We start from the raw sequence: 11,698 nt of genomic DNA, 5'->3' as shown, positions 1-11,698 counted from the left end.
AGTGATTGCTATAAACGCCTGTGAGAAGGGAGAGGTCCAGCAATCAAGGGCAATAGATATCTTTGAGTGAGATGGAAGCATCTGAAGCACACTCTGTTGCCGACTCTTAACTGTGCTTGATAGCCGACGACGAATTGTATCAGCAGAGGGGATAAACGGGGTGGATAGAGAGGTGCGAGCCATTTGAATTAGGCTCTGAAACGTTGGGTGCTCGATAAGTTGAAATGGGAGTCGATTAAGAGATAAGAAGGATAAAATCTCTTCCTCCCAGGCCTCTTGTGAGAAAGGAGCCTCGGTCGGAGTATCATCCTAAAAAAATTTAGTAAGGAGAATAAAAGATTAAGTTATAATAGAACATACAGCTTTGCTGAGGAATCTTGTGATCTCTAGCTTTGATCCACCCTTAGCCTTTCGACACCCTGCGCTCTTGATATGTTTTGACATTGTTGATGTGCCATGATATTGTGCTTTCCGGTCGCCCGTTGGATGAGGATGGATAGTGTAAGGATGCTCAAGAATCTGGCCGCAATTCTTACACATAACCTTTGGTGCCCCATCGATACTATTTGCAACCTGGTTAAACCTACCCCAAACATCAGACTGGTGGTTTGAGTCCCAATGGATCTTGCTCTTCCTTCCAAAATCAGTCTGTAACCACCAGTCGACCCATTCGGTATGAGTCATTTTGTCATAAAGAACAAATGCCTTTCTCCGATCGGGACCAACACGTAGAAGTGAGGTAGGAGGTATAAGGGGAATAATCGGACGAAGGAATTCGGAGTCAATAGAGTCGAGATCGAACGTCTGCTGGCTAGTGGATGGTTCAGGGGTACCAAGTCGGTTTGAAGGGGTAAGATAACCAAGATTGTCTATATCTCCATCATAAATCGAGGATGTCAAATTAGATTGCTGGCTCTGGGACATAATAGGCGAAATAAATAAATGATCAATTACGAGGGGAAGAATAAGAGAAGGGATTTACTTACAAAGGGCAGAAGACGTATTACCCTAGCTGTGAATAGAGAGCTGAACGATCAAGTCGTCGTTTATCAAAAGTACCTACTTCACTAGCATTTAATTGGTATATATTATAGGTTTAAGTGGGTTAGAGCCAGCATAACCCAGCAAAACCCAGCCAAAACCCAGCCAAACCCAGCAAAACCCAGCAAAACCCAGCAAAACCCAGCAAAACCCAGCAAAACCCAGCAAAACCCAGCAAAACCCAGCAATTATAACGGGCTAATGCCGGTACTAAGGCTCAGGCTCTACCCGCGCTTACTGCTAGATCCCCTCAGCCAGAGTTGTCAAGTACTATGCATTTATGCATGCTGAAATTACCAGGTCTTTACAAACCGGGAAATCAATGGACCGTCATGATAACGGTACCATACAAAAATACATACATTGCTTAATCAGCTATGTCCGCCGAGATTGGAAAAGAGCGGATCTTGTCATTTTAGTTAGTTAGAGAATTTACATATGTCAGATTTACCATACATTGTCGTATCCGTCTATTTCTGTCAGTTATGAGCCCGGCTTCGTTCCAATTAAGATCTGTCTACAACATATAGACCATCTTTTACCTAGCTGTCGCCGATTCACAGTGGTTTTGACAACGGTCAACCCCTGAATCGTCGAAGCACCCCTATCTCCTTCGAAGAAGATCAGATTCATCGACGAAAATCGACAATAATGAATATTATGTCAAGCCTCTCCGCGGCCTCCTCCCGCGTCATTTTGAAGGATACAGAATCATGGGATGCATGGCTCTCATATATTAAAGCAATTGCAGTTGCATATAAAGTATGGGATCAATGCAATCCGTCTCTTAAGGAGGAAGAACGTCCTAAATTGGAACCACCTGAAGAGATCATCTCTGTCAAAGATGCCATAAAAGAATACCCAGAACACTGGTTCAATGTGAGGCTATCCCTAAAAGCAGATTGGGATGCAGAGAACAGAGCCTATCAGTCGAAACTACAGGCATTAGATCTAGTGGCGGTGGCAATTAGGCAGTCAGTTGATACTCCCTACCAGCCCTTTATCATTGATATACCATCACCTTTGGAGCTGATGCTCAATCTCCACAAACGATTTGCACCAGAGAGCGATCCTACATACAAAACTAAGCTCCGTCAACAGTGGCGGAACCTAGATAGAGGCCTAGATCGGAACACCGATATCGAGAAATGGCTTCTAAACTGGGAATCGCTTTACCAATCGTGTAAGAAGGCAAGGATGCCAGAAGCAGAGGATGCCACGAATCAATTCCTTGAAGCAATCTCTATAATGTCGCCTGGATTCTATGAAACATGGGCTCTCAGAGTACAGGATAATCAGGACATCCCTTTCTTCGAAATCATGACTCGGTACAAAGCCCACTGGAAGATTACCCATGGCAGGCCGGCTGCGCAAAGAGGCATCTCAAAGGCTGCTTTCTCGACATGGCAAGGCAATGAAGAAGCAAAGCCTATAGAGGCAAGGAATGATGGCCTAGAAAGAAGGCCATGTCCATGTGACAGGGTAAAATCGAGAGTTCATATGCCTTGGGCCTGCTGGGAAATCTATGAAGATAGAAGGCCTGCTAATTACCAGCCCTCACCGGCATTGAAACAGAAGTGGGAGAAGGCCATGAAGGCTAATCCTAGATGGAAGGCAATTGTCGACAAGAAGCGAGCTGCATATGCAGAAGGCCAAGGGGGACCCTTGCTAAAGAGCAAGCGAATACAACCCTCGACGATGAAGCCTTTGGCTTCTTGACAACCAACGCAGTCAAAATTGACACCGTTATGTCAACAAAAATCAAGGATTTTGAAGCCACAACTACACCTACAGAAGACAGATGGGTAGTTGATACAGGTGCTCAAATCCACGTATGCAACAATCGGAGCTTGTTTAGCACCTTTAAAAGCGTACAGAGCAACGTCAAAGTGGGAGATACAGAGACGAAGGTGGCCGGTATAGGCACTGTGGTCATCTATGGTGTAAACCCTACCACTGGAAGCGCCGTTAAGATGAACCTATTTCAAACTAGGTACTCGCCAAACTTCCATAGTAATCTGATATCTCATGGATTGATGATGAAGGGGGGCCTATTAATGAATCTCAGAGCAAACTGCATTGAGACAATTGATGGCCATCGTCAGATCTATAAGATCTACCACGATCAGAAGCTATCATGGCTCACCCAGACAAGGGGTTTTATAACCCAAAAGGCATCAGATTTGAAGCCTGAAATGACGTTTGCCACTAAGAAATCCAATCAGGAGCCAAAATCTGAGGCTTCAATTGAGCTCTGGCATCGTCGATTAGGCCACATTGGCAAGGCGCGAATTGTCAAACTGGCAGAGATGACTGAAGGAATCACTATTGCAAGCAACCCAGGCAAAGAAATGCAGGTATGTGAAGCTTGTCAATTGGCAGATGCACCTAGGCAAATCTCTCGCCGGAAGATAGGCCAGGCATATGGTATATTAGGGAGAGTACACTTCGATCTAGTACAAAACCAGCCTGCCTACAACGGTCATATATGGATGACGCACTTCTATCTCGATGGAATAAGGTGTCACTTCGTATTTACCCATATAAAGAAGAGCGAGTGTCAGATGGCAGTTCGTAAATTCTTAGCATTGATCCGAAACTGGTTGAAAATCGAGATCAGGGTATTTCATTATGATAATGAGAGAAGCGCCGGCAATGAGGTTGAATCTATGATTGAAGACGAAGGGTGTACCATTGAGCATGCACCACCTGGCTTGCCAGAGATGAATGGACCAGCAGAGAGATCTGGAGGCATGATAGTAAGGAACGGCAGAGCATTGCTCAATGGTACGAACCTACCCCACAATCTATGGCCAGAGACGATGTATGCATCTGCATATATGATGAATCGTACCCCTACAAAGATGGATGGTAAGTGGATCATACCATGGAAGGAATTGATGCGCTATGCGGCTCCAGATGGCTTAAAAGATCAAATTGTCAACCTGTCGAATATGAGGCTATATGGGTGCTTAACGTACTCAAGGCTTCTGAAGAGAGTACAATCTAACAAGATGGCTCCGAGAGCAGAGATCGGCTATCTTGTAGGCTATGTTTCAAAGAGCCTATACAAGATCTGGTTTCCATACAAAGGGCGAGCAGGCATAGGCAGAGTTGAAGTTGTAAGAGATGCTGTATTCGATGAATCGAGACAGTACTCTAAAACGAAGCCTTTACCGCAAGAAGAAGATGCAATTAGTACTATGACAAATGGACTAAGCGCTAAGAACTGGCCCCAAGTGCTCTCAATGGAAGAAGCGCAGTCAGAATTGAGCATAGAGATGCGTATGCCGATGTCAATTGCTCGCATAACTCTCAATGATGACGTCGAAAACCGAGAACAAGGTACTGCACCAGAGGCGGTAAATGAAGAAATCCAGGAATCTAGAGTTGTGGAGCAAGCTCAAACTCTAGATAGTAGGGAGGAGACACCAAGGGTCCCCCCTTTAAAGGAAACACCTGTTTTACCTTTAACACCGGCTTCAATGGCAGGCCCTGCTTCAGTGGTAGAACATATCTCAATGATAGAGGTAAGGGATCAAGAACAGATCCCTGGGAGCTTCCCTATGTCACCACAGAGAGCCTCACCACAAAGAGCACTATCGTCGATTGCTACGATTGAGAGTACGCCACATGAGAGATCTCCTACCTCGCTATCTTCGCCAGATCCGATCAATGTCATACAGTCGATCGAAGCTGAAGGGGGAGAGGGAGATCAATATGATGAAGATGAAGCAGAGATAGAGCGTCAATTGCAACAAGAGATGCAGTATACGCCTACTCCAGAGCCAGAAGATCGGCCTACTAGAGAGATCTCTGCGTCAATTGATGAATCTAACATCATCTCAGGCCCCAGAATACGGAAGCCAAAGGCAGATCCAGACTACACTGCATATCTATCGCTAGACGAGAAACAGCTAGCCGAGCCACCAAGCCTTCTATATGCCTTTACAACAGGTATTACGAAGAAGCTCAATATGCAAAACAGACTGCATAGAGATCAGATGCCTCCACCACCAGAGAACTGGAAGCGGCTAAAAATCCATCCCTTTGCCACGCAATTGAAGGCAGCTGCGGAGTTTGAAATTGAGACCTTAAAGGCTAAAGAGACCTTCTCTCAGGTTGCATTACCGAACAAAAAGAGCACCCAGATCTTGCCATTGAAGTGGGTATTTACATACAAATTTGATGCAGATGGTATGCTCGAGAAGTTCAAAGCAAGAATCTGCGTGAGAGGAGATCTACAGTGGATGTCAACTGAAGAAAAGAGAGCTGCTACACTAGCTGTCAAAACAGCGAGAGCAGTATTCGCACTAGTTGCCGCCTTTGATCTAGATATGATTCAGAGAGATGTGGTTACCGCATTCCTGAATTCAATGCTAGAAAGCGAGGTTTATACCAAGTGTCCACCAGGCTTCGAAGCACTAAATCAGTGCTGGCTCCTGCATAGAGCCCTCTACGGATTGCGCATGTCACCAAGGCTTTGGCAGCAAGAAGCTACAAAGGTGCTAGTAAAACTAGGCCTTACCCCAGTGGAAGAAGATCCATGCATCTTTACAACCAAAGGCATTATTGTCTTTTTCTACGTGGACGATATCATCATCGTCAATCACCCCAAACAGGCTAAAGAAGCCGCTTTACTAGATCAAAATCTAAAGAAGCAATGGGAGCTTCGAGAACTGGATGCAAGCTGGTTCTTGAATATACGTATTATACGTGATAGAGAGCAGAAGAAGCTCTGGTTATGCCAAGATAGCTACATCGAGAGCATGGCACACAAATACAATCTCGTCACAGAGAGAAAAATAGGGTCCCCACTGAGCATTGAGCCTCTAGTACCCTATGATGGGGTGGCATCACCGCAACAGATTCATGGTTTCCAGGCCAAGGTTGGATCTGCGCAGTATGCCACCACCATTACCCGGGTAGATGCTGCAAAAGCAACCTCCAAAGTGGCTGAATTCCTTACAAATCCAGGACCAAAGCATATAGATGCAGTCGATCGCATCATACAGTATCTCTATGAGACACGCTTTTGGGCCATTGAATACGGCATCAGAACACCAAACAAACAACCTAGAAATCGAGATACGACCCTGACGATGGCGGCGAAATCAGTTGAATTTGCAAGCGATGCGTCGTTCGGAGACCATAAAGATCGAAAGAGCTCCGAAGGGTATATCTGCAAGTTATATGGTGGCCCAATCGATTGGAAGGCCACTAAGCAGAAGACTGTCACCACATCGACTACCGAGGCCGAACTACTAGCTTTAGCAGAGGCAGGAAAAACCGTACAGTGGTGGCGACGAGTGCTTAATGCACTAGGCTTCGAACCAGATCACCCACTATCCATCATGTGTGACAACCAGCAAACTGTCGATTTATTGACGAAGGAAGGGGCCGCGATGCATACGAAGCTCCGGCATGTTGACATCAATCGATGCTGGATGAAGCAAGAAGTTAGCGCAGGTCGAGTATATGTGGACTGGGTACCAACTGCTGCGATGCCAGCAGATGGGCTCACCAAAGCTCTGACGAAGCAGAAGCAGGGACACTTCAGAGAGTTGGTTGGAATGAGGGACGTAGGTCACATGATTCGTCACATGACCTCTGAGAACAGAGGCTGTTTTGCGGAAACTGCATAAATCGACGATTTGAGCCGAGATCAGTGAGGAGACAGGTGAGGTAAGTTGGAATCACTTGCGAATCATTTGCGAAGCGGTTGCGAAGCAGCTGCGAAACAGTTGGAAGAAAGGCAGTCCTTGAGAGCTTTGAATAGCTTCAAGAACTGGGGGGTGTGTCAAGTACTATGCATTTATGCATGCTGAAATTACCAGGTCTTTACAAACCGGGAAATCAATGGACCGTCATGATAACGGTACCATACAAAAATACATACATTGCTTAATCAGCTATGTCCGCCGAGATTGGAAAAGAGCGGATCTTGTCATTTTAGTTAGTTAGAGAATTTACATATGTCAGATTTACCATACATTGTCGTATCCGTCTATTTCTGTCAAGTTGTTTAAACTATGTTGTGACGACTATTGCACTAGTCGTGGGGGGTGTTGGAAGGTCACGTGACCACCACTGTTTGCTCCCAGTACATTAGTCTTAGCATCTGTAGATAGCTTCTTCTCTTTCTCTCTCTACAGCGCAATACAGTGATTTTACCAGCGTACTTACTAGTCCCTGGCCTTCTCTGTAACAAAAGCCTTAGTGCCAATGGGTTGCCCTATGTCATTGGCCACTGTAATCCCCATACACCCCGGACAAGACTGTGGGGGTAAACACTAAAGGTTGCGGAGTCTCCACGCATGGAGTTGAGGGAGCTTTAAGGCATGACCCCCGCGTATGCAATTTCTCCAATTTCTCCACGGAGCCGGTCCTGGTGGCGGAACTAGTGAGTCTGAAATGTGGGTGGCATGTTCCCCCATTAACTATTCCCATACCCCTTCATTATCCTCTATTCTACTATTAATATCGTTAGATGTTGGTTTGCTGTGGATGTCTTCTGGCGATGATATTGGCATTACATTAGTTTCGGTCTATATCCTCTATGACTTCGCAGACACTTCAGTAGCCTTAGGGCAATGGTTTCGTACTTCCTTATTCCTCAGGTCAAAAAAATGTCGAGAGATACTCACATAAAATCAAATACAAACACGACCATACACAGTGGTTCTGGCCTGATTATTTTGGGATTTCTCCAAACCGGAGACATGATAGGGCCTGGAATTCCCCCGTGGAGAAATAGAAAGGTGGCTACTATGTTAAATGGACAGTATGAGGGGCCGATTGGTCACGGTTAATCGGTCAATCACATTCTCTATCCACTTTAGAGACAATTTTTGATGCTATGCGTGCTCGCCTTGACTTGCAATAGTCGGCTAAAGAGCAGTCGCTCCGCGATAATCTTGTACTGTTTTGTGACCTTATTAGATTGTCTACGAGAATATCGGAACTCAAGTACTACTTTCTCCGTAAACCACCTATGCAGAACCCTGATATGTATAACTACTTAGGCAATGCAATCTATCGGCAAGATCAGTTAAGCCTAGCAAGGTCAAATAGAAATTTGAGTTCCCCGTCAGCCACTGGCGATGTACCGCTTGCTACCGGTGGCTTGTACGCAGCCACAATTCAACATAATGGGACATTCTACGCGATTTGCACCAATTCCATCTGTGCTGACAAGTTGTCAACGGATCCCAAGGCTGTGAAGAGAAATTTTGTTGTTTCAACCAAAGATATCTGGGCAAACTAATAGAGTAATCCTGTTTACTTCGACTTCGATGGGATATACCCCAGCCTTTTTTTTTGATGGTGATAAAGTGTACATGCAGGGTGCTGCAGCACCAGGTACCAATTTGTTCGAAATCAATCTTCTCACGGGGGAGAAGATTTCTCCCGAACGGACAATCTGGCCCGGCTCCGGCGGCCTTTATCCAGAGGGCCCCCATATCTACAAGCGAAACGAGCGGTACTATTTGATGATATCAGAGGGCGACACACATGGGAATCATATGGCCACAATGGCCTGCGCCAAGGATACCTGGGGCCCATATGAGTCATGTCCTAAAAATTCCATCCTCACTGCTCGCGGAAAACCGAGTACATACATCCCGTTGGGCACTGCAACGCCTTTGAAGACGGCGAAGGGAGGTGGTGGGGTGTCTTTCTTGGGTGCGAAAAGACAGCACCGGTAGGTACATCTTTGGCAGAGAAACTTTTATGACTTCTGGCAGGTGGGATGGGGAGTGGTTAACTTTTGATCGGGGGTTGAACTAAATCCCACCCACCTGACGCGACTGGAAGCCTGTCCTGATCTCTCTGCCGTATCAAATGTTGACTTTGTCTACATACGGGACCTAGAGTTCAGTAAATACGATATCCCAAGCAGCGGCACAGAGGTCACCTTTACAGCTTCGAAAACTGACCTGTCGCATCCTACCCTATCGCCCACCATTGTTGGGAACAGACAGCGTCGATTAAGTGGTGAGTGAGAGCATCGTCACCATCTACCGCCAGTCGGGTGTATCCGAGTCAGCGAAAGTTAAAGCTGGTCTCGCTTGCTACGAAGATGAGCACCGCTATGCTCGGGTATTCTATGAGGCGTCAAGCTCCGAGGTTGTATCTGAGCTTGTAAATAATGCCCAGAAGATTAGGAGGACAGTGCACTCCCTCCAGGAATTAACACGTCGAATGACATATACGGAGCGGGGATATACGTTATTCTATTGAGCTAGGAGAGGCTCGGATGAAGGTTTTACGGGGTTGCGTCCATCGATGCTTTAGCGCTTACTGATACAGACTTTGTTGGGGCTAGTGATAGGTGTATTTGCAGTCAGTGAAGATGATGGGCCGGTTGTCGACTTCACTAAGCTTTCAATAGAATAGGAGAAATCAATGGCTATATACCCTGTGATAGCACCATCTAGCCGTTCGCAGTTGCACGAATTTATCTGATCAACCACATCTGTGTAAACTGAATATTCTTAGTGCGCATAGAGAGCATTTTATTTAGTTAACTCAGTAGCTATTTCAGCTCAAAGATGGTATGCCTAGAAGATAGCCGGAAACATGCAAAAACACTGAAAGTACACGGGGGTCATAAAACCAATTGCTCAGGTAACCGGATCTCTACTCTCGCTTGATTTGATTCGCGTAGTTCAACCAAAACATCCGAAGATTTGGAGTCTAGTCGGGAGAGTATATCGAGGAGCCTAGTGAAATGATGCTCAGCACGTATTTTAATTCTCTCGTTGGTAGCGTTGTCAAGGATCTCTAAGATTATACTCCCAACTCGGCGAATCCTTTCCGCCTAATAAGAAAGATCAGCAAATTTTTAAGTGATAGAAGCGGTTCTTGGTAAACTCACGGTCGGCTCTCCTTTGACTTGCAAATAAACAAACGGAATATCCTCCAAAGTCTGCACAAAGTCGTGAACCATCCCAATCTTTGTCATCTCCAATGTCAGAGGCTGATCATTCAATCCCATAACATCACATAGCTTGCTTTCGATGCATTGCTGTAGAATAAGCAATCGTAAGCACTGGAATATTACTAGAATTGTACATCTCTGAACCCAGAAAGCTGTCTTCTGGAATTGAACAACATTTCCGTCGTCAGAGGAGATTATTATGTTCGAAGCCTGCAACCAGGTAGGAAGATCGTCCATGATACCGAGAAATTCCATGTAATAATGGGTCAGCCGTGCCTTTTCGACATTTCGGTTCCCTTTTCCATGAATCTTTAATTCAGAAATGAGACTCGCTGCCGATGACCAAAGGCGCGGAAGAAAATAGAAACCTATGAGCAGACGCCTTTCCATTCCTTCGTCATAAGACGTTTTGCTCATGTCAACCTGAGAAATCAAAAGCTCCGCCGTCGGAGGACAAATCGTTGGCTCTTCGTCGTACAGCAGATCATGGAGTTGAAACGGGCGGTTGCGCAGACATGCAGATGCCTGATCTGCTGCATACATTTGCCAGTAGGAATGGCGCAGTAGTTGGGCCTCAAGGGCATCATGGCTCTTGAGGGTGTCCTCGCTGTATAGACGCATATTTAGTGCTATTAGAGCTGCTTGACCGAGAACATAACGGGCCAACTGTGCTGTACCAGTAATGTTCTGTAAAGCGATAGTGTGAAATATCCGGGTGGATATTGACGTAGAATTTGGATGTTCCACGTCAAAGTCCTCAATAATCTTCAGCATTTCTCGAGATGAGTTCAGACATAGCCTCGCGATTAATTCCCGATACTGTAAGATAGACTGGGGTATTATCGATGCGACAGCGGCACAGAGACCGGTGATGAGGGAGAAATTTCGCATCAAAGTAACCTCCTCTTGGTGGCTATCTACCCTGAACAGCTCCACCACGTCCATCCCAGAAAAGAATTGCCTGGCAACTGCTCGTAAAGTGGGTTCATGGACTATCGGAGCTGTTGGAAATGTATACTGCATGTAAAGGTCGATGCAGTGCTCCGTGATGCCCAGTACAGGTAATGAAGGCAGCACTGAGTTCATGAGTTCCATAAAATTATCTCTGATAGATTGGGCCAACCGAGCTGAGGGAGTCAGGTCGGTTTCAGCTGCTGAAGTCGTCAGCGTTCGTGTTTGGGATATTGCTGTTGCCTCGCTTGCGTTTGGGCTGGGCCATATCAAATCTTCTACCCCTGGGCCACCAGTCACTGGCGGTGTTGCTTCAGTTTCTAGGCGTTCTAGTGCGGGCGCTGATCTTCGAGGAGTTTTTGGTCCCCGTTTCTGTGGGGATGAGGTGTAAGAGCATTGCAATTGGGAGATCCGGCAATTGCCACACACTTCTTCTGCCTATTTCCCGCGTTAGTCTGTGCTTCAAGGAAGAGCGCATCACCATACATCACATTTGACCTTTCGGCGTCGGCAAGAATCGCATGCACGGGTTGTCAATGCCCGTCTTAATGGAGGCATTCTTCGCTTTTTCTCCACGGAATATTGAAAATAATATCCAACAGGGATTGTCAATTGTCAAGAGAGCGGCCACGGAGAAAATAAGTCTGGGGAGGCGTGGAGAGGTCCGTGCACCAGACCGGGGAACCCAAGGCTGGTGGAGCCCTGGAGCCCTGGAGCCCTGGAGCCCTGTGGGGCCTTGGTTACGTAAGATATACCCGGCAG

At 46.2% G+C, this 11,698-nt stretch overlaps 3 protein-coding genes across 3 annotated transcripts; 2 read left to right on the top strand and 1 right to left on the bottom strand.

The window, feature by feature from the left end:
- Nucleotides 1-8,381: 8,381 nt before the first annotated feature.
- Nucleotides 8,382-8,750, top strand: N7487_002672 (Concanavalin A-like lectin/glucanases superfamily; the record flags this gene model as incomplete). Its single annotated transcript, XM_056870419.1, has 1 exon — nucleotides 8,382-8,750. One exon carries the CDS (start codon nucleotides 8,382-8,384, stop codon nucleotides 8,748-8,750), a length of 369 nt encoding a protein of 122 aa, XP_056735203.1.
- Nucleotides 8,751-9,889: 1,139 nt separating this feature from the next.
- Nucleotides 9,890-10,930, bottom strand: N7487_002671 (fungal specific transcription factor domain-containing protein; the record flags this gene model as incomplete). Its single annotated transcript, XM_056870418.1, has 1 exon — nucleotides 9,890-10,930. The coding sequence occupies one exon, from the start codon at nucleotides 10,928-10,930 to the stop codon at nucleotides 9,890-9,892; it is 1,041 nt and encodes a 346-aa protein (XP_056735202.1).
- A 103-nt stretch (nucleotides 10,931-11,033) lies between these two features.
- Nucleotides 11,034-11,327, top strand: N7487_002670 (uncharacterized protein; the record flags this gene model as incomplete). Its single annotated transcript, XM_056870417.1, has 2 exons — nucleotides 11,034-11,046; nucleotides 11,098-11,327. The coding sequence occupies 2 exons, from the start codon at nucleotides 11,034-11,036 to the stop codon at nucleotides 11,325-11,327; spliced, it is 243 nt and encodes an 80-aa protein (XP_056735201.1).
- Between the last annotated feature and the right edge of the window lie 371 nt (nucleotides 11,328-11,698).

This window comes from Penicillium crustosum (genome assembly GCF_028827405.1).
Source record: "Penicillium crustosum strain IBT 35664 chromosome Unknown utg000001l_segment0_segment0, whole genome shotgun sequence".
In the NCBI taxonomy this organism is placed as follows: domain Eukaryota; kingdom Fungi; phylum Ascomycota; class Eurotiomycetes; order Eurotiales; family Aspergillaceae; genus Penicillium; species Penicillium crustosum.
Note: the sequence above shows the minus strand (reverse complement) of the source record. Positions and strands in the feature narration are given on the sequence as shown.